The 19,342-nt window shown below is 34.5% G+C and overlaps 1 protein-coding gene across 1 annotated transcript in view; it reads left to right on the top strand.

The window, feature by feature from the left end:
- The window catches only part of LOC140755057 (zwei Ig domain protein zig-8), a 230,789-nt gene extending 215,500 nt beyond the window's left edge, over positions 1 to 15,289 (top strand). Inside the window, exons 5-7 of the mRNA XM_073090241.1 lie at positions 9,446 to 9,623; positions 14,089 to 14,225; positions 15,015 to 15,289. Of these exons, the coding sequence (XP_072946342.1) occupies positions 9,446 to 9,623; positions 14,089 to 14,225; positions 15,015 to 15,100 (401 nt within the window). The 3' untranslated portion in view covers positions 15,101 to 15,289. The remainder of the gene's footprint in view (positions 1 to 9,445; positions 9,624 to 14,088; positions 14,226 to 15,014) is intronic.
- The last annotated feature ends 4,053 nt before the right edge of the window (positions 15,290 to 19,342 follow it).

Here is a 19,342-nt window from a genome sequence, read left to right as displayed (position 1 = left end):
TTTTATTTGTCAAGAATTCAAAAAAAGAACTTACGATAATAAGCCATTTGTGGCTTCATTCAATTTCAAGGCGGCGAAGTATCTTTACTAATCTATGCCTTCAACTTACTTGTGACGTTACAACATAAATACTCAAGTATTCAAGTACATCGGATATGACTCCAGTTAGGATAGGTATGATATTATAGCTAGATAGGTCTTGAAATCTTTTATACTGAAGATATAACTCATTCAAATAAAAATATTACAAATATGACGTCATAATGATAGCAATGAGCTTACAGTAACAAACTCAATACATTAGCAATTTTTAACAACAAATTTCCACTGTGATAGCAATGAGACTATAAAATTTCTAATATTGAAACTACTCAAAGGTACAATTTTGGTCATATTTCACAGGAAAATCTTGTACTTACAACAGTTAAATCACCTCAGAAAATTCTCATAACCATTTTAGGGAAATTTGACATTTGAGTCGAGATTAATAAAGATTCGTGCGCACAATAAATGGGTTCCGTTGGGAAAGCGAAGATTAACCCTTGACTTATATTTCAAAGGTGCTTTGAAATAAAAAGACCTCCGTTTACGGTTTCAACCGTAATGTTATTATACCATGATTCAAACGGTTTAATACCATTTATTCCTTAAATAAGGTTGAGCTGAAAGGATTGAGATGTATTAAAAAAATATGATGTAAATATGGCTTTGGTATATGTATCTTGCACGTACATTACAGAGAAGCGAGTAGTAGATAGAAATTTCGCCATTTTGAACAATGTCGTCTTTTTAAATAAGTGTCATAAGAAGTATGATATTGTACTTTTAAATAACTGTATTAACTCATTAAAAGATTCATAATTTTGAGCTTAAGCTAAAATCAAAGACGTACTTCTGATTTTTCCAACATCGTTAGAAAATGTATTTATCACAGGTATGTCAGGCAACATAAAACGTCTTGAAGAAGCAACAGTTTGTTAATGTGCATGTTTCTCCATTTTATTCTCCAATAGTAAAGCGTTAATAAAATAAAAAAAAATAGCTATAATTCTAGACTATCCGGACACATCTAAACTCATGGTTACCTACCATGTTAGTACGAGTTAATATTTTCATACTAATTTCAAGACCTGAGAGCCTAGAGTAAATGGAAAATCGTATAATTTTGCTACAAAAATAAAGATTAGAGATAGAGCAGTTAACATTTGTATAAAATAAAAGATTTCATGCCAACAAACTGTTTACTATTTCGCGATTTTGCGGGTAAGCTTGCCAAAATGGGTGCCGCGGAGTACTCAAATGTTAAGCGGGAACATAACTTTTTGTTAATCTCTCGTCTAAAAATTACTAAAATAAATAGAGACTTAACGACTTACGAATTTCCGTTTCAAATTTAGGATGAAATGAACAAATTTTTGTATATTTTTTAAAGCTTTTATTTAAGTTGCCTTTTTAGTTCGTTGTATATTAGCGGGTTTCATTGTTTATTTATTTTTCTTGAAATACCTTAAACTAATTGTATCAAAGGTTAAACTTATTGCCTAATGCCATTATCTGCCAGTGATCCCTGGGGGATGACGATAATAATTAGGTTTGTGGTGGGCATATAAAAATAAAATAGTAAGTAAAAATAAACGGTAAGCTGCAAACAATGTAATAATACATACTATCTTCCAACAGAGTTTAAACCCGTTGACCCCAACAAAGTGAGCAGAAATTTTGGTTTACACATTTGGTTTGGATGACAAAGTATGATTATCTTAGTGACGTCATTCTAAATCTAATATGGCGGATGGCCCAAGATGGCGGACCAATTATTTTTTTATGAACGCCCACAATATGGATATCAAATGAAAGGATGCGCGCAGAAGATTACGAAAAACAAAATGATGTTATTATACAGTCAAGACAGCAAACGCTCCAAGATTTATAAACCTCTTAGCCATATAGATTTCTTCACGATTTTCTTTTACAAAACACATGATATATAATTCTCAACAGTTCAATACTTACATAACTTAGAATAGTCAAAGGTGCCTCTAAACTCTGAACTTTTAAACTACTAGGCTGTCAGAGGCCCCTAGATTTAACTGATGTTCATCTAATGGTAATAGAACACTTGGATCCCGAATGCACCACACATATTTCTGTATGATAACAGTAGCAGAATAACAACATCAGTATTGCGCGCTGCTGTGTTAGGTTCAAAGGGTGTGATAAGGGAGAAATGCTTATACGACGACTAACTTATTTCTCAGGGGTAGCAATCCGTGGCCTACCTCAGGTAGGAATCTGATCTTATCTTAGGTGGAATACAGTTGTCCCTGTAGTCTCGGGACTAGAATAGGGCTACGGTATCCCCTGCCTGTCGTAAGAGGCGACTAAAGGGGGGCTTCTGGGGTTGCGGGCGGCAAGGGTGGGAGCTCGAACCGTCCAGCAAGTAACCCCGGGAAGGACGACGGTGTGTGTGGCCGCATACCGTTGTAAACACTAGGTGTGTGGGAGGAGCGTAAACTGCTCCCCCAGGGAAGAGCCCGATTGGGGCATCGCGCTCGGAGGACTCCGGTTGTGTTGGAGATCCCGGAGTTCTTCACCAAGCGCCGAGGGTGGCCACCGGGGGGGTTTTAGTGCGGTAAAAATCCCACATAACCCGGCGTCGCTCCCACGTCGTCGGGTACCTTTTGAAGGTTTCCCCCTCGCAAACAAAAAAAAAAGGTGGAATACAGTAGCAGTAGCCACTTACCATCAGGTAGACTCATTTCCTACTTCTATATTACATCCTATCAGCGCAGTGATCCGGAATTATTTATGAGGCTATCGACTCCATCCTCATTTTATGAGTAAAGCGATAACGCTTGATATAACTACTCCTATATGACCGCAGATGAGCTGTAATATTGCTGATAATAGCCATAAAGGAGATCTAGAAGACGCTACCGAGCTAGATTGAAATTTTAATACTTTCGAAGGATTACAAAGTTCATTGATATGACGCGATCAGTTTTTGATACATTACAGCGAAATATTCGTTTTTGAAGGTAGAATCAAACACAGTCCTTATACGAATGATTAAAGGGGTTAAAACTCTTTGTAGTTTCATTGTGATGGAACCATCGTCATACGTGCTCGTATGATTGCTTATTAATAACGTTGTAAATCTATGTTCTGGCAAGAGTGTGCTAATTATTCATTATTTCAAAGATCGAAAATTGACACTTTTTAGTACGCTGATATTCTCAAATATCATTCTTTGATAGGCAAAGCCTTGCATGGATTAAATATTAACTTCATATAACATAAATACACGGCCAAATTTCGATTATTGGTATTTTTTTTGATAGATGCGTCGTTACTGGACCTACGCAACGCATATACAACACATTTGAATATCACGCGAAGAATATTTATATTTAATCACTTACATAAAGCTGTTGACTTGCAATCCAAAACTACGCTTCCTTCGTCTAAAAATCCCAGACGCTATTTTTACCAGAACATTCCAAACAATATCTGGTAAGTTGGTGAAACAATATGTCGTTTCCGGAACTCGTGTCACGGTAATAAACTGGGACTGTTTGCGAGTCCCTTTTTACGACTTGCGATACGCCTGTATATAATTACTTGCACACGAGCGTAAAAACAGTTTGGTCATAAACTCATTTTGTGGACAGTGACGAAGCACCTCTTCTGAATGACTGGATTTAATTGCTGGTTGTTGTTCTTTTTTAGAACTAGTTTTGCATTTACGTTATTAAAACGCTTAAAAGGGATTTCAGAAATACAATATATTCCACAGTCATCAACATTTACTAATTAATACATATTTATCCATTTAATTATAAGAAAACCGAAGTGATCCATAGAATGTTACATTTTTTGGCCCTAAGCATATAAAAGTTCGAGGATCCAAAATCCAAATTAACATTTTGTTAGAGCCTGGTAGCGTAAAAACGATTTGCATGCCTTTTTCAATATGGCGATAAAGAACAAGATATGAGACCCTACGAATTAGGATTTAATTTTATGTATCAACTGTCACTTTTCAATGGAATAGACTGTTTCTGTAAGATTTACTTCTGAAGGAATTAACTCATTATCAACCTATTACTATTTCTTGGAAAGATCGTGTCTCCCCTCAAAAGAACTAATGCTATTACTTCACCATTCAAAATATCATAGATATTATGGAGACAAAACTTTTTAATGATATTGTTTTTATCGCTAAAGTAAGTTTCACAACATATGTGATATTTAATTTTTAACACGCATAATTTCAAAAATAGCTTCTTTATAGTAGACCGTGCATTGATGACATTTCTGGTATATTTTAATATAACAGGTACTTACCTTACCTCTTCTCGTTTACGGATGTCGTCGATGGTAACACCTTCTATTCTTATTTCTGCAAACTGCCTCCTCGCTCGATAAGAATCTTGCCTCGGCCTGGAAAGATTACAAATTATGTGACTCTTACAACTTGTATGAAATTACTTGATTTTGTTTGTTACTTCTTTGTTTCTTGTTCTTGTATGTTTGTGATTTTCGATATTTTTTTTTTGTAAGTTATTTTTCTCATTTAAATTCTTGCTTTTCAATTAGCGTATATTTGTAGCGCATAGAAGACTTGTCTTCTTTATGCCATTTACGAAAGCTGAGCTCCTAAAATTTGCTAAAAAATATTTTAAATATTGACGACGATCCTCATTAAGTAGCCCAACTTCCTTTAAACTTGTTTTAATTGATTTAAAAGACATACGTATAAACATTTAACCACAAGAAAAAGTAATATCTACTATTATTAGGTTTCTGTTTGGTAAGTTCATCCTCATTCACATACATTTCGATATGCGTTTATTTGTTGCGCATGTAATTGCTGTGTACATCATAACTGTTTCGAATGTACCAATAATTTAAATTTTCTCCCAAATTGGAGTCAATTTCTGTTTGTTGACATACTCAGTGGGTTCAAACTAATAATCTAACTAATTTTGCACACTCGTGTGTTAATAAGCTGGATGAATTGCACATTGACCAAATTAATCGTCAAATATTCGAAATGTTTGATTACTAATGTTGTAGATTAAGTCTCGATTCCTCAATATTAAATTGATGGGAATAATTCTAACACTTTTAGAAATAGTTTTTTTTTAATATTAACTGGAAATATATTAATACGAGTGTTGTGGCTCATTTTTGAGGATATGTCCCTAAGGATACTAATAATATTACTAATAATAAGTGCAGATATAATATTACAGATATTTATTTCTATCTTACAAAAAATAATTCAAGTTTATGATAAAGCCAGTTTATTTATACATAATACATTTTACTTTCCTACTCTTCTTGTTATTCCTTTATTATATTTTTACTTCTTTCCTATATTTTAAAAATCATTTACATTTAACTTCTTACTTTTCTGTTATTGTTCATTCAATTTCCCTCCTTCCTTTATTTCTTTCTTTTCTCTTATTTTCTATTTCTATTTTTTCTTTATTATAAATGGAACATTTCTTATGACTAATTAAATGCTTAAAACCATTGAACGCATTGTAGTATTTGTAGATTACATATAAAATACCAAAAGACTACAAAAAACTAGGAAACCTACTATTTAGTTTAACACAAAATAACTTAATTAGGGTACTCCTGTAAAAGTATCCCGTATTTCGCATTACCATTACACACAACATTCCGCGATGTATTAGCCATCCCGGATTAGTGCTTCACCGTACCGGGAATAATCCCGTCTTCAATTACCCGTTTACCTTAGGGATAAGCTGTTAATACATACCTAACATTTATTCATGCTTTTGTTTTAGGGTTCCGTACGAAAAAACAGAAAAACTAATTAGTTAAAAAATTAGTTTAAATTTGGTATTCATATGCTTTTCTGTGACCCAAAGATTTTTGTGATTTTTGGGGAACGAAATGAAAAACTAAAAAAAAGTTCGCAAATGAAACTCCGCAACATTACCCATTACACATAATATTCCGCGATGTATTAGCTATCCCGGATTAGTGCTTCACCGTACCGGGAATAATCCCGTCTTCAATTACCCGTCTATTTTAGGGATAAGCTTTTAAACCATATCTAATATTTATTTATGCTTTGGTAACGTTGTTTTGGAGTTCCATACGAAAAAACAGAAAACGGAACCCTTATACAATCACACGTGCGTCTGTCCGGCGGTCTGTCACAGCCACTTGGTTCCGAAACTATTGGACCAAATGAGTTGAAATTTGGTATTCATATGCCTTTCTGTGACCCAAAGATATTGTGATTTTTGGGGAACGAAATGAAAAACTAAAAAAAACTTTGCAAATGAAATTCCGCAACATTACCCATTACACATAATATTCCGCAATGTATTAGCTATCCCGGATTAGTGCTTCACCGTACCGGGATTAATCCCGCCGTCTTCAATTACCCGTTTACGGTAGGGATAAGCTCTTAGTACATATCTAATATATATTTATGATTTTGTAACGTCGTTTTTATTTTATGATTTTTCCTATAGGTGTTATAAAAGCGGTTTAAGTTTGGATTATTTTTATTTATGGTTTTATGTATTCACTAATTATAATATTTATGGTGATACTTTATTCGTACGACGTAAGTCAGAGGCTAAATGGTAGAATTATTTCAATGTGGTATTGATGGTATCTAACCTCTGGACTAAAATAATTATAAAAACAAAAAAATGAGTTTGTTTTCATTACTTCATCAAACTGCGGCTATGGTAACGTTGAAAATGGTTTAAATAGTTGTATTAAAACTTATATAAGAGGCGACTATCAAAATGCTCAGGAGTAGCAACACATCTATCTTTCTTCAGGTAGAACTCTTATTCTATAAGAGATTGTGGCAGTGGCAGACCACCTGCAGGCCACCTGATGTTAAGTAGCTACTGCCACCCACGAACATGAGCAATCAACCCTAGGCAACACTAAGGGGCCTACCACCACCTATTACAAACCATCATAGTTCATCAAAGTTTTATTTCAATATTGCATCAACATTATTTTGTTTCGTACCACGGTCTCCTAAAACAGTATTATTTTATTCCTGCCGAGTGATGTAAAATAATGAGTAATTTGTCTATTCCTTATCCAAGAGGAAACGATACATCGACAAACTTAAACCCTTATTCACATTTCGCTTATGCATTGTATAAAACCAATTGAAATTGTCATATTTTGCTTAAAAAGTTAAATTTCCTGCAAAAAAAAAATGATTTAATAATTTCGACCGACATGATACAAAACTGCGCATTGTAATATTATAAAAACAATCTTACTTTAACGACGTCGTGGTACGAAATTTAAATGTATGATTAAAATAATATTGTTTTAAGAGATGTTAATGTTTTAATAGATAGTTATCCCCTAGATTCCACGTAACACATTACAGAGTTTATTTGCCGACTGCATGTATACTTGCTACTACAATTCAATAAAAAATCTGTTTTCAAAGTGAAACCGAGTGCGATCATTTGTTCTCTTTTAATCACTAATTAAATATACGAACCGTCCGGTTTGTCAACATCCCTTTTAAAATATTTACCTCCGTTATTTGTATTGGGTTGGGAAAATAAAACGGGAATTACCTTCTACACCGGGATAAGCTTGTAATCCCCTAACGATATTTACGGTCAGCTAATGTGAAAATCCCTTCGCTGGGCAAAATGTCTGCGATGAGATCGAAGGCACGTGTATGGTAGTTGAAACCTTTGTGTTTTAACACCTATTTCTGCCTAATAACAGTAGTGTTACGCGCTGTTGTGTTCGGGTTTGAAGTATGTGGTAAGGGAGACATACTTTTACGAGGTATTCCGGCTCGGTCCTCAGGGGTAGCGGCGCGTCTGTGGCCGACCTCAGGTAGGAATCTAATCTTATCTGGGGAAGATCACAGACGTCCATAGCGGCAGTAGCCACTTACCAGGGGGACTGCATGCTAATCTGCTACTCTTATATTATACAAAAGAATGGTGTCCACACTATTCCTCACGATGTTTTCCTTCACAGTATACTAATTCGAAGTAATTTCGATGCGTGTCTGAGAGTCAGCCGTGATAGCCTAGTGGTTAAGAAACTTGGACTCTCGATCGAGGGGTCCGAGGTTCAAATCCCAGGCACGTACCTCTGATTTTTTCAAAGTTATGTGCGTATTAGAAACTAATTATCACTTGCTAAACGGTGAAGGAAAACATCGTAAGGAAACCTGCATACCCGAGAGATTTATAAAAAAAAAATCTTAAAGGTATGTGAAGTTGACCAATACGCACTTGGCCAGCGCGGTGGACTATGGGCTAATCCTTCTCATTATGAGAGGAGACCCGTCCAAGCATTGGGACGTAAATGGGTTGATGATGTGTCTGAGATTCAAATGTTGGACCCAGGGGACCCAGTTAGGGAACTGAGAGGCCTAATTTCCTTTATTATGATGGTGAAAAACACATTTACGGTAGGTAACTTTAGTCTAAATTACTCATTTTTGCGTAAAATCAAAAACCACTCGAGGTATACTTGCATAAAACAAACTTACTTTGCAACTCTGACCAAAAAAGAAGACAAAGTCGAGTTGAACATTACATTAAAACTCGTGCCTTAGCAATGTTTTAGATTCCCTAAATGAAATGAATGAGAACTGCGTATTATGTTGCATTATATTTACACCTGTTGGTGCTGTAACGTTTTCAAGCTTTTAATATTACATAAACAACATAACGATTCCGAGATTATACTTTGTTCTGTCTCTCATTATTTATTTCTATTATATGTGTACCTAAGTATCTGTGTACCTATATGTGTTCCTACACCACATAAATACAAAAAAAATATAATGTATCAATACTTTTGGCAAGCGGAGTCTATTTTTTTTTATCTAAGCTTTCCAACATAATTAATGGGGTGGTTACATCACTATCCCATGTAGCAGATAATTGATACACCCTCCATCCCGTGTTTAACTTGATGAATTTAGGCATTTGGGTACAGGAATTACTGAAATTGATTTGTTATTTTATGAAACCCAACGTTTAGTTTTTTTTATTTTCTTTTATCTTGGTTAAAAGTTGAACTTATTGTAGTTTTAGGGATCTGTAGGGCAAAATGAAAACACTGTGACCTTACAGGATTACTCTTCTTCTTCTACTAATTTCTTCCGTTTAAATTTAGATTGTTCTGAAAAAAATATAAAAATTTGTTTATTTCACGTACGGAACCTTTTGTATGGGAGTTCGATTTTCACTTGGCCGGATTTTTTTCATTCAATTCAAGTTCCATTTTTACATACATTTTTATAAATTTAATTAATAAATGTATAAAAACTATAAATTGTACCACACAAAAGCTGAAAATTCTGCGATTATTCTATACCAGCTCCTTTCTTTTATTTCTTCATTCTTTTATTTCTTTCAATCCTCTTTTCTTTTGTTCACAGTGCCAAAAGTAGAAATAATAGACGAGCGAGGAAGACCGCTTCAGGACAAGTTTTACAAGGAGGGGTCGATTATAGAGTTGCGGTGTATTGTGAGCGAGGTGCCGCAACCGGCGAGGCAGGTTAGCTGGAAACACGGCGCGAGATTACTTAACTATGATACGAAAAGAGGAGGAGTCAGGTGAGAAACTGTGTATATGTTTTTTTATAATATAGGAGTAGCAGACCAACATGTAGTCCACCTGATGGTAAGTGACTACTGCCGCCTATAGACATCTGTAATCGACCCCAGATAGGATTCAATATTCCTACCTGAGGACAGCCACAGATGCGCCCCTACCTGCTAAAACTAAGCTGCAGGAACGCTTCAAACTTCGAACGAATGAATAAAGTAATACTAAACAATATAAGTATGAGATTAAATGTCTATTCAGTCTATGAATACTCATAGTCTGAGACCACAGACCTATATTTAGATATAGGTCTGTGTCTGAGACCGTCTAGTAAGACGGTCCTATGGATAAGAGGGTACGGTACGACTATCCTATGGATGAGACTAAGGAGCAAAATAGCTGCATTATTTATTCAAATTTGTATTTTTAGGGCATTGAACGGAATACATTTATTCATTACACAAGTATTCAATACATGAGTGAATGTATAATTAATTGAATATATTCAGAATCGGGACAACGCAAATCATGTGTATTTTTACAGTATATTAACTTATCTGCAAATGATTGATTAATTCACATTAGTTTCACGTTTTAACTAGCTTTTTAACACGCTTTTATTAGCTTGGGTTGTATGTATGTATGTATGTACGTAACAGTAACGGAATCTTAGAACCCGATTTCTATCCACTTTGAACGTTCAGTTTAATTCAAAATTTGAATTATCAAAAACCGATGACAATTCACGATTTTAATAATTTTGTACCATTGTCCTTATCAACATCCTCAGGATTAACGATTTTCGAGGCGAGATTGTTCAAGCGCCTTAGAGAAAATACATAGCAAAATTACTAGTTTGCAACAATTATTACTTCTTAGTTTCAATAACAGTCATAGCGTGATTTTTCAAACATTATGCAATTTACTGTTCCTTAATTGATTCCTAGATTGAAAATTATTTTCTAATTTTTAATTGATTTTATCATAAAAGAGTGTTTTTTAGTTTTTTGAACTCTATTTATTTATAACTAGCTGACCCGGCAAACTTTGTACCGCCTCAAAATCTATTTATCAAATATATTTCATATAAAATATAGCCTATGTTACTCGTGGATAATGTAGCTTTCGAATGGTGAAAGAATATTTAAAATCGGTCCAGTAGTTTTTGAGCCTATTCATTACAATCAAACAAACAAACAAGTTTTCCTCTTTATAATATTATTATTAGTATAGATATTGAAGAAACATATATTATATTAATTTCCATAATTTATTTCGCTTTTAATATTGAATCCAGACTGTCCAATTTAATTCATTTCACACAAAACATATTATTTCACACATTTATTCATATAACACGGTGGAGTTCCTGCTAATATTTCCACGACTCGCCTTCTAAAGGCAACCTCGTTAACATTGCACGGTTGAGAAAATTATTTTCCTTTCAATGCATTTCCTTCACACATTCCGTTTCTCAAAAGGATTTGGATTATGCAAACGGATTCTTTGGATTCATTTAGGATTTAATTTAATTTCACTATGAATGCGGTTAAGCGTGAAGGCTCGCATAGCGTTAATATACTTGTTCGTCATAGTAAAGGTTCCATATTCGATTCCCTTCATATTTTATATTAATTTCAATAAAGTTTATCTTATATATAAAATTCTCGTGTCACAATGTTAGTTACCGTACTCCGAAGCGGCTTTACCGATTTACACCAAATTTTATATGCATATTCAGTAGGTCTGAGAATCGGTTATTATCTATTTTTCATGCCCCTACGTGATAAGGGTTGTTCACCCTTAACATTTTTTTATTCATATGGCAACACAACGTTTGCCGGGTCAGCTAGTTTTACTCTAAAAACATTGAACAAGACTCTGTGAAATTTAATTCATTACTTTGGATTCATCTAGGATTTAATTTAATCACATTATGAATGCGTTTTATCGTGAGGTTTGTGTGGTTAATGTACTGGTTTGTTCGTGGTAAGGGTTCGATTTTCGGCCAAGTAAAACTAAGTGAGGATTTGTAGTTCTGTTATATGTGGACAGAGTATAGAAATTGTTGCTTGTTTATTTATAAGGGTTTTTTTATAATATAGGGGTAGCAGACGAGCATGCATTCCACCTGATGGTAAGTGGCTTCTGCCGCCCATGGACATCTGTAATCAACCCCAGATAGAATTAGATATTCCTACCTGAGGTCGGCCACAGATGCGCCGCTACCCCTGAGGACTAAGCTGGAACGCCTCGGAAAAGTATGTCTCCCTTACCACACCCTTCAAAACGGAACACAGCAGCGCTTAACACTGCTGTTATTAGGCAGAAATAGGTGTGGCAGTGGTGCCGCCGCAGTTGAACCACAAAGGGTTCTACCACCTTCGAAGGGTGTTATATATTGGCCTTAACCACCATAGTTAGGCATTCGCCTTAAACAAAATTATGAGGAAGTCATCCAATCCTGCACCGCCGCCGTGCCGTGGGAACGCTGACTCCGCACCACCGCTCCGTTTCCATCATATAGTCCCGAACGTGGGAATTAACTCTGGGTGCTGACATCGCCCCAGCAAGTCACCATTTTAGGTTAGGTAGTTATAATATAGTTTAGATTTAATAAAACCATGTAATATTCGGTTTAAATTAAACATTTTATAACAGGTCATTTTGGTCTTTCTGTATCCTGTCTGCGGCATCCCGACGTAAAATATAACTTGGGTGATAATGATGCTATTCCAGTTTTGCCAAAGCTTTATAGCCTTTCTTGTATGTACTTAAAATATATATATGCACGCTTATACAGAGTTAACCAATAAAAATAAAATATGAGTAAGAACTGAACTTAAAGTCCTAATGTCAATTTTTATCAAATGTGTGTGTAAAGTTATTTTTTTAAACATATAATACACACATAAAATAAACCCTTTATTTAATTTAAATTGATATTCACTTCGTCCAAAGTTACTCAGATTTGATTATATCAATCAGACCAAATGAGTCACGGTTGATTATATCAATTAGACCGAATGACTCACATTTGATTATATCAATCAGACTAATTTAAAATCTTAGAAAATAGAAATAATTCAAGAACTCCGAATCTGTTCTACGTTAAGACTTTTCTTGCTGTCCAATATATTTGACAACTGATATGATTAATTGGACTTATCCAGGACCCAATCAGATTAACGTGATACAAACAAAAGCAATATAATCTCCAGACACCACCAACCGCCTTATTTCACGCCAAATGATCTGGATTAAATTTATAGGGTGTTAACTACCCTTATTTGTTTAAATTGCCCCCTGAGATTTATAAGGGTTTGTATTAATTAACTTTAAGGCGAAATAAGCTGCGAATTATCATCCCTGGACCACTTTTAATTAAATACAGGCTTTGATAAATAAAATGGTGTTAGGTCTCTAATGAAATTATTGTGCACTTTGGTCTAAAGTAACTTCTATAACGTGGAGCAATAACTACCATTTTGTAGATGGTCCGGGGTTCATTGCCGGTCAGAGACATATATAAAAACATAACTTTAGACATACGTACAATTACAGTGTATGTTTGTAGTGACATAATAACATATTAAGTAGTGACAAATCTCTCAAATCCCAGGCACACACCTCTGATTTTTCAAAGTTATGTGCGTATTAGAAATTAATTATTACTTGCTAAACGGTCAAGGAAAACATCGTGAGGAAACCTGTTTACCTGAGAGTTATAAAAAAGTATCTCAAAGGTATGTGAAGTCTACCAATACGCACTTGGCCTGATCCTTCTCATTATGAGAGGAGACCCGTGCCCAGCAGTGGGACAGTGATGGGTTGATGATGAATAACAGGTTTTTAATTATTGCATACGAAAGTATATACCGTCGGTATTTATAAACGGTATTATATATACAGAAACGCATATCGCTGCGCTAAAATTTTATAAAATAACTATCTGACCCGGCAAACGTTGTGTTGCCGTATAAATTAAAAAATGTTAAGGGTGAACAACCCTTATCACTTAGGGGTATGAAAAATAGATAGTAGCCGATTCTCAGACCTACTGAATATGCTTATAAAATGTGGTGAAAATCGGTAAAGCCGTTTCGGAGGAGTATGGTAACTAACATTGTGACACGAGAATTTTATATATAAGAAGATAGTAAGCCAAATTCGAGCCGAACTCGCACAAATTTTCATTTGTTTTTATTAGTATTTGTCGAAGAGTATTTGTTATAACGGCCACCGTTATATATACACTGTAAAAATTTCAAGTGTCTATCTATTACGCTTCTAGAGATAGAGTCCCATGACAGACGGACAGACAGTGGAGTAGTAATAGGGTTCCGTTTTCACCTTTTGAGTACGGAACTCTAAAATATCAACATAATGAATGCTCTAGGCTTCTACATTTCAGGGTAGAGACCAGTGCTCCAGAGTTTTAGCCAATAAGAAAATACAAATCTTTATTTGCAGTGTGAAAACAGAAGCCACCGCCAACGGCGCTCTATCAAGACTCTACATAGCGAACGCGAACAGGAACGATTCTGGGAACTACACATGTTCTCTAGCAGATGTGGCCGCTTCGGCCGTCTCTGTGCATGTACTGAGAGGTGAGAAATTCAATTATTTTATTACAAACACCTTAAGTAATGTGTTAATGATAAACGTTAATGATTAACTTAAATTTTAATTATAAATTTTACGATGTGATGAACACGTAAAATTAATTAAAATTTTCAAGTTTAGTGATAAACTCAATGTTTCAATAATTTAAGTATTACGTAAAATTTACATCGAATTATATTTTAAGAGAAAGATACATTTAAATTTCTATCTCTGGAATGAGTACTCAATACTGGCAACATTACATCGTTAAGATAAGTGAGGTAAAAGCAAGTTTTCTGATTATTCGTTAACTCTATCAAACATTTGGACAAATGCTTGAAGAAGAATTTAACATTAGATGGAGTTTATGGAAATCTATGCTATAAAGTTTGAATAAAAGTAACAATTATGTATTACCAAGAAGAATATAGGCTCTAGTTCATGTCTATAGAGACATTTTTAATCAATTATAATTATATTATATCAATTTTTAAAACTTATTTCATAACCGCTTGGCCACGATGTTTTTCTTAGCGACAAGTGGTGCGGTTTTGCGCAACCGTCTTATGTTCACTATATATTTTCTATTTTTATTTTTGTATGTAATATGATAATTTATGCATAGCTTCTATATAGTATTAACAGTATAGTAGTATATACAATATACATAATATAGTAAAGTCTTCGGATTTAGTTGCAGTCGTCTTTGAATCGATATTCAGAACCGATTCTACTTAATCGGTATTCATGTAAACCGATTTCGGGTCCGGAATTATTCAAATCCTTCTTTGCAGGCGAGAATCCGTTGGCGATGCAGCGTGGCAGTGCATCGGTTGTTTCATATTCAACGGTGGCTTTCCTCGCTTGCTACATCAGCTGACATATAGCCAGCGCGTAATGTACGCGCAATGTTTTGTAAAAATAGCAGAGATAGCACTTATAATCCGTAGGTGGTAAGTGTTGTACATTCGGAATCGTTAGCGGGTTTTTCTATGTACATACGTCGATTTTACAATGTTAAGATCCTAGGCCCTATGCATATATACGTCAATGTAAAAATTTATAAAAATGTATTTATTACTTATAAGGAATTAATAAAATATGTTAAGAAAATAAGGATGTAAGTTTTTATTAATCATTATTCTTTTATTGTATTAAATATGAAAACAAATTATTTATTGGACGAGACGGCCATTATTTTATTTTTTGGTTAATTCTTGAATAGTATAAAAATTCAGATTCCTTAGGATGTCCATAATTTGAGTATCGATCTAATTCTAAAAGCCAAACTATTTTACATAATGAAAGAAAATTTATGTAAAAATTAACATTTTAAATTTTCCGTCAGCGTTAATACTTTGAAGCATGAAATTCAAGACCTGCATATAAAATTACAGAATTAAAATTGTTCAAATTAAAAGCAAGAGAAGTGAACCTTCGGTGCGAACAAAGTGCAATGCTCAAAAAGAATTTAAATTCGCTAAAAATGGTTAGCTCTGTCACTTTTTAAGTCTAATTGCTAATAAAGGAATGGACTTGCTCTGTATTTAGCATTTTCTTATTAGAGGATGAAATTGTAAAAAGAATTCTACGCCAATTGCTGCAATCAAAATTAAATTTAGATTTTTTCCATTTGACTGACATTGCGTCTTTGTTAGTAATATCTAATTTAATTATTCGGGTATTGAACTTTACTCACTTAAATAGAAAAATATATGAAAGAAAGAAAGAAAGAAACATTTTTATTCGGATAAATTGCAACACAAAATAAATATAACGGAAATACAAAAACAATAACATAAAACAAAAGAGAAAAAATAAAAAAATAAAATAAAAAACATGAATTCAATTTTTACCATAATATGATATGTGGTTTTTGTGAAAGAATCCCATAAGGTTGATAGAATATTTAATACTTAATAAAATAAAATAATAGATACTTCTTAAATATTTATTGCAGATTATAATAGATATTTTGCAAAGCACTGAATATTAAAATACTATATTAAAAAGACATATAAATACATAATTATTATTATTGATTATCACTCTCTCACACGGGTTTCTCTGTGTGTTGTGACATGGGGCTCTTCAAAAAAGGTGCAAAAAGAGCTCTCCTCTTAAGCCGCGGATTGGCGACTCCTCTGGTGTTGCAAATGTATGGACGCCTATGGAGGCGGCGGTGACTCCTTCCCTTCAGGTAACCCGACTGCCTTATCATTTAGCTATAACTATATAAAAAATTGGCCAAGTGCAAATCGAACTCGCACATGGAGGGTTCCCTATCACCAAATTATCATTTATAGCAGCCATAAAAATAATGCATTATGAAAATTTGAACTGTCTGTATTTCGGTTTAACAGATAAAGCGAAGAACGCCGAAAAATCATGGCTTCTTTCATTTATTTTAAAGTTTTTAGTACTTGTAGTTATAGTGGTCATCATTATACGTATTCTTATAGTGTCTATCTATTACGGTTCCAGAGAGCCCTGTGACAGACGGACAGATGGACAGACAGCGGATGCCTAGCAATAGGGTTGTGTTTTTAGTCTTCGGGTACGGAACCCTAAAACTCCTATCACAGATATAAAAAATGTTATGCCTCTTGGTTCACTTCATTCTATCGTTTTTGCGTGTCAAATCGCGCAGCACGTAAAAATTTATACGCATACTAGCTGACCCTGCAAACGTTGTGTTGCCATATAAGTAAAAAATGTTAAGGGTGAACAACCCTTATCACTTAGGGATATGAAAAATATATAGTAGCCGATTCTCAGACCTACTGAATGGCTATAAAATTTGGTGAAAATCGGTAAAGCCGTTTCGCAGGAGTACGGTAACTAACATTGTGACACGAGAATTGTTTAATTAAAAAAACCTTTTCCCATGGACTAAATTGTGAATCTAAACCATTCTCAAGTCCCCTTGAACACACAACAAATTTCATCAAAATCAGTCCAGTCGTTTAGGAGGAGTTCAGTGACATACACACGCACATAAGAAATATATATATACGCATATATCTCATTATACTAATTTGCCTAATGAACCAGTTCTATAAAGTATTCCAAAGATCTTGTATCGGGTAATATGTTTCAAGGTGCTGGATTCTGTAACCAGTCAAGCAGAAACCTAAATGATAGAATTAGATTTCTTTTCGGGATCTGGGAACTCCAAAAGAATCCTTACTATTTGAAACAAAATAAAAATAGCGAATTTTTATTTTGTTTCAAATAGTAAGGATTCATTTATGGCACTTTTTTATTAACCAAATATAGTATATCTTATAGGAAGTGGCTACTGGGACTCACAGATATGTGTTATCAATTGCAAATACATTAGTATCCTACCCAGGACCGTCATAGATGTATTCCTACCCCTTGCTTTTTTATATTATATAGGAGTAGCAGACGAGCATGCAGCCCACCTGATGTTAAGTGGCTACTGCCGCCCATGGATATCCGTAATCAACCCCAGATAGGATTAGATATTCCTACCTGAGGTCGGCCACAGATTCGCCGCTACCCCTGAGGATTAAGCTAGAACGCCTTGGAAAAGTATGTCTCCCTTACCACACCCTTCAAACCGGTACACAACAGCGCCTAACACTGCTGTTATTAGGTAGAAATAGGTGTAGCGGTGGTGCCGCCGGAGTCAAACCTGTCCGATGTGGTAAGGCAGACAGACTTTTCTGAGGCGTTCCAGCTTAGTCCTCAGGGATAGCGGCGCATCTGTGGCCAACCTCAAATAGAATATTTAATCCTATCTGGGGTTGATTACAGATGTCCATGGGCGGCAGTAGTCACTTACCATCAGGTGGATTACATGCTCGTCTGCTACTCCTATATTAAAATATATTATAAAAAAATTCGACCCACGGCGGTTATACCAACTTGAAATCATTAACTTTGACGTAAAAACAGATTAAACGAAACTTTTATTTTAAAGTCAATACAGTCTGTTTGACCGACGCCGACGCTTTAATTAAAAGTATATTAAATAATCTTTTATCGATAAAAATATTGAGATTTTTAAATATTACAGTTATTAGTTTTAAATTACTTTTGCTGAAAATTATGACGCTTTTTGAAGTAACCTTAAAGGCCGTGAGTCGTTATAATTAAAATTTTCAAGAATTTTGAACCTTGATTTTTGAATAAAATTTACTTGACATTAAATAAGTAGAAACGAAAATAAATAGTAAGGTGAAATATTTTTTTATTGGAATTAGATGATTTGTAAAAATGTTATTGTACTCCTTATTATTGCTTCCATTGTAATAGAAATAAAAAATGAATAGGAATATATATAAAAACAAAAACACTACCATAAAAAAATATCACCATCGCTGTCTTTGGGAAAGGTTCCCAAGATGCTGGCAGCATTTCCTCTTTTTGGCACCACCGTCACACCTATTTGGTTTTTTTTTATAATATAGGAGTAGCAGAGGAGCATGCAGTCCACCTGATGGTAAGTCCAGCTCATAGACATCTGTAATCAACCCTAGATAAGATTAGATATTTCTACCTGAGGTCGACAACAGATGCGCCGCTACCCCTGAGGGCTAATCTGGAACGCCTCGGAAAAGTATGTCTATCTTACCACACCCGTCAAACCAGAACACAACAACGCTTAACACTGCTGTTATGAGGCAGAAATAGATGAGGCGGTGGTACCGCTGGACTCAAATCACAAATGGGTTCTACCTCATTCGAACATTATTTTCGCAATAACAATACAATCCACAAATATAGCGTAATATAAATTTGAAGCAGCGCAAATTGATAACAATGTTCTTTGAAATAGACGTTCTCTAATGTAATTTCAAGCACTTCCAGAATACAGCGCTGTCTTGCTTATTTCAGCGCAAAATGGATAAATTTCATATTGCTAAAATTACGAGCTTGAGTTTGTTAGGTCTTGTTCATTGCACTTATGTTGGCTTTATGTTTCAACAACAGATTGCCAAAAACATTTTGTTGTTATTACCTAACTAAAATAGAATTTAAATTGATTGACTATTCTGCTTTATATCTAATTCAAATATAGACTATTTCAAGATTAGAAGGTGGTAGAAACCTTTGTGATTCGACTCCGGCGGCACCACCGCCACACCTATTT

This window comes from Epargyreus clarus, unplaced genomic scaffold, assembly GCF_041222505.1.
Source record: "Epargyreus clarus isolate Ecla_fem2 unplaced genomic scaffold, WU_Ecla_fem_2.2 ptg000032l, whole genome shotgun sequence".
Lineage (NCBI taxonomy): Eukaryota > Metazoa > Arthropoda > Insecta > Lepidoptera > Hesperiidae > Epargyreus > Epargyreus clarus.
Note: the sequence above shows the minus strand (reverse complement) of the source record. Positions and strands in the feature narration are given on the sequence as shown.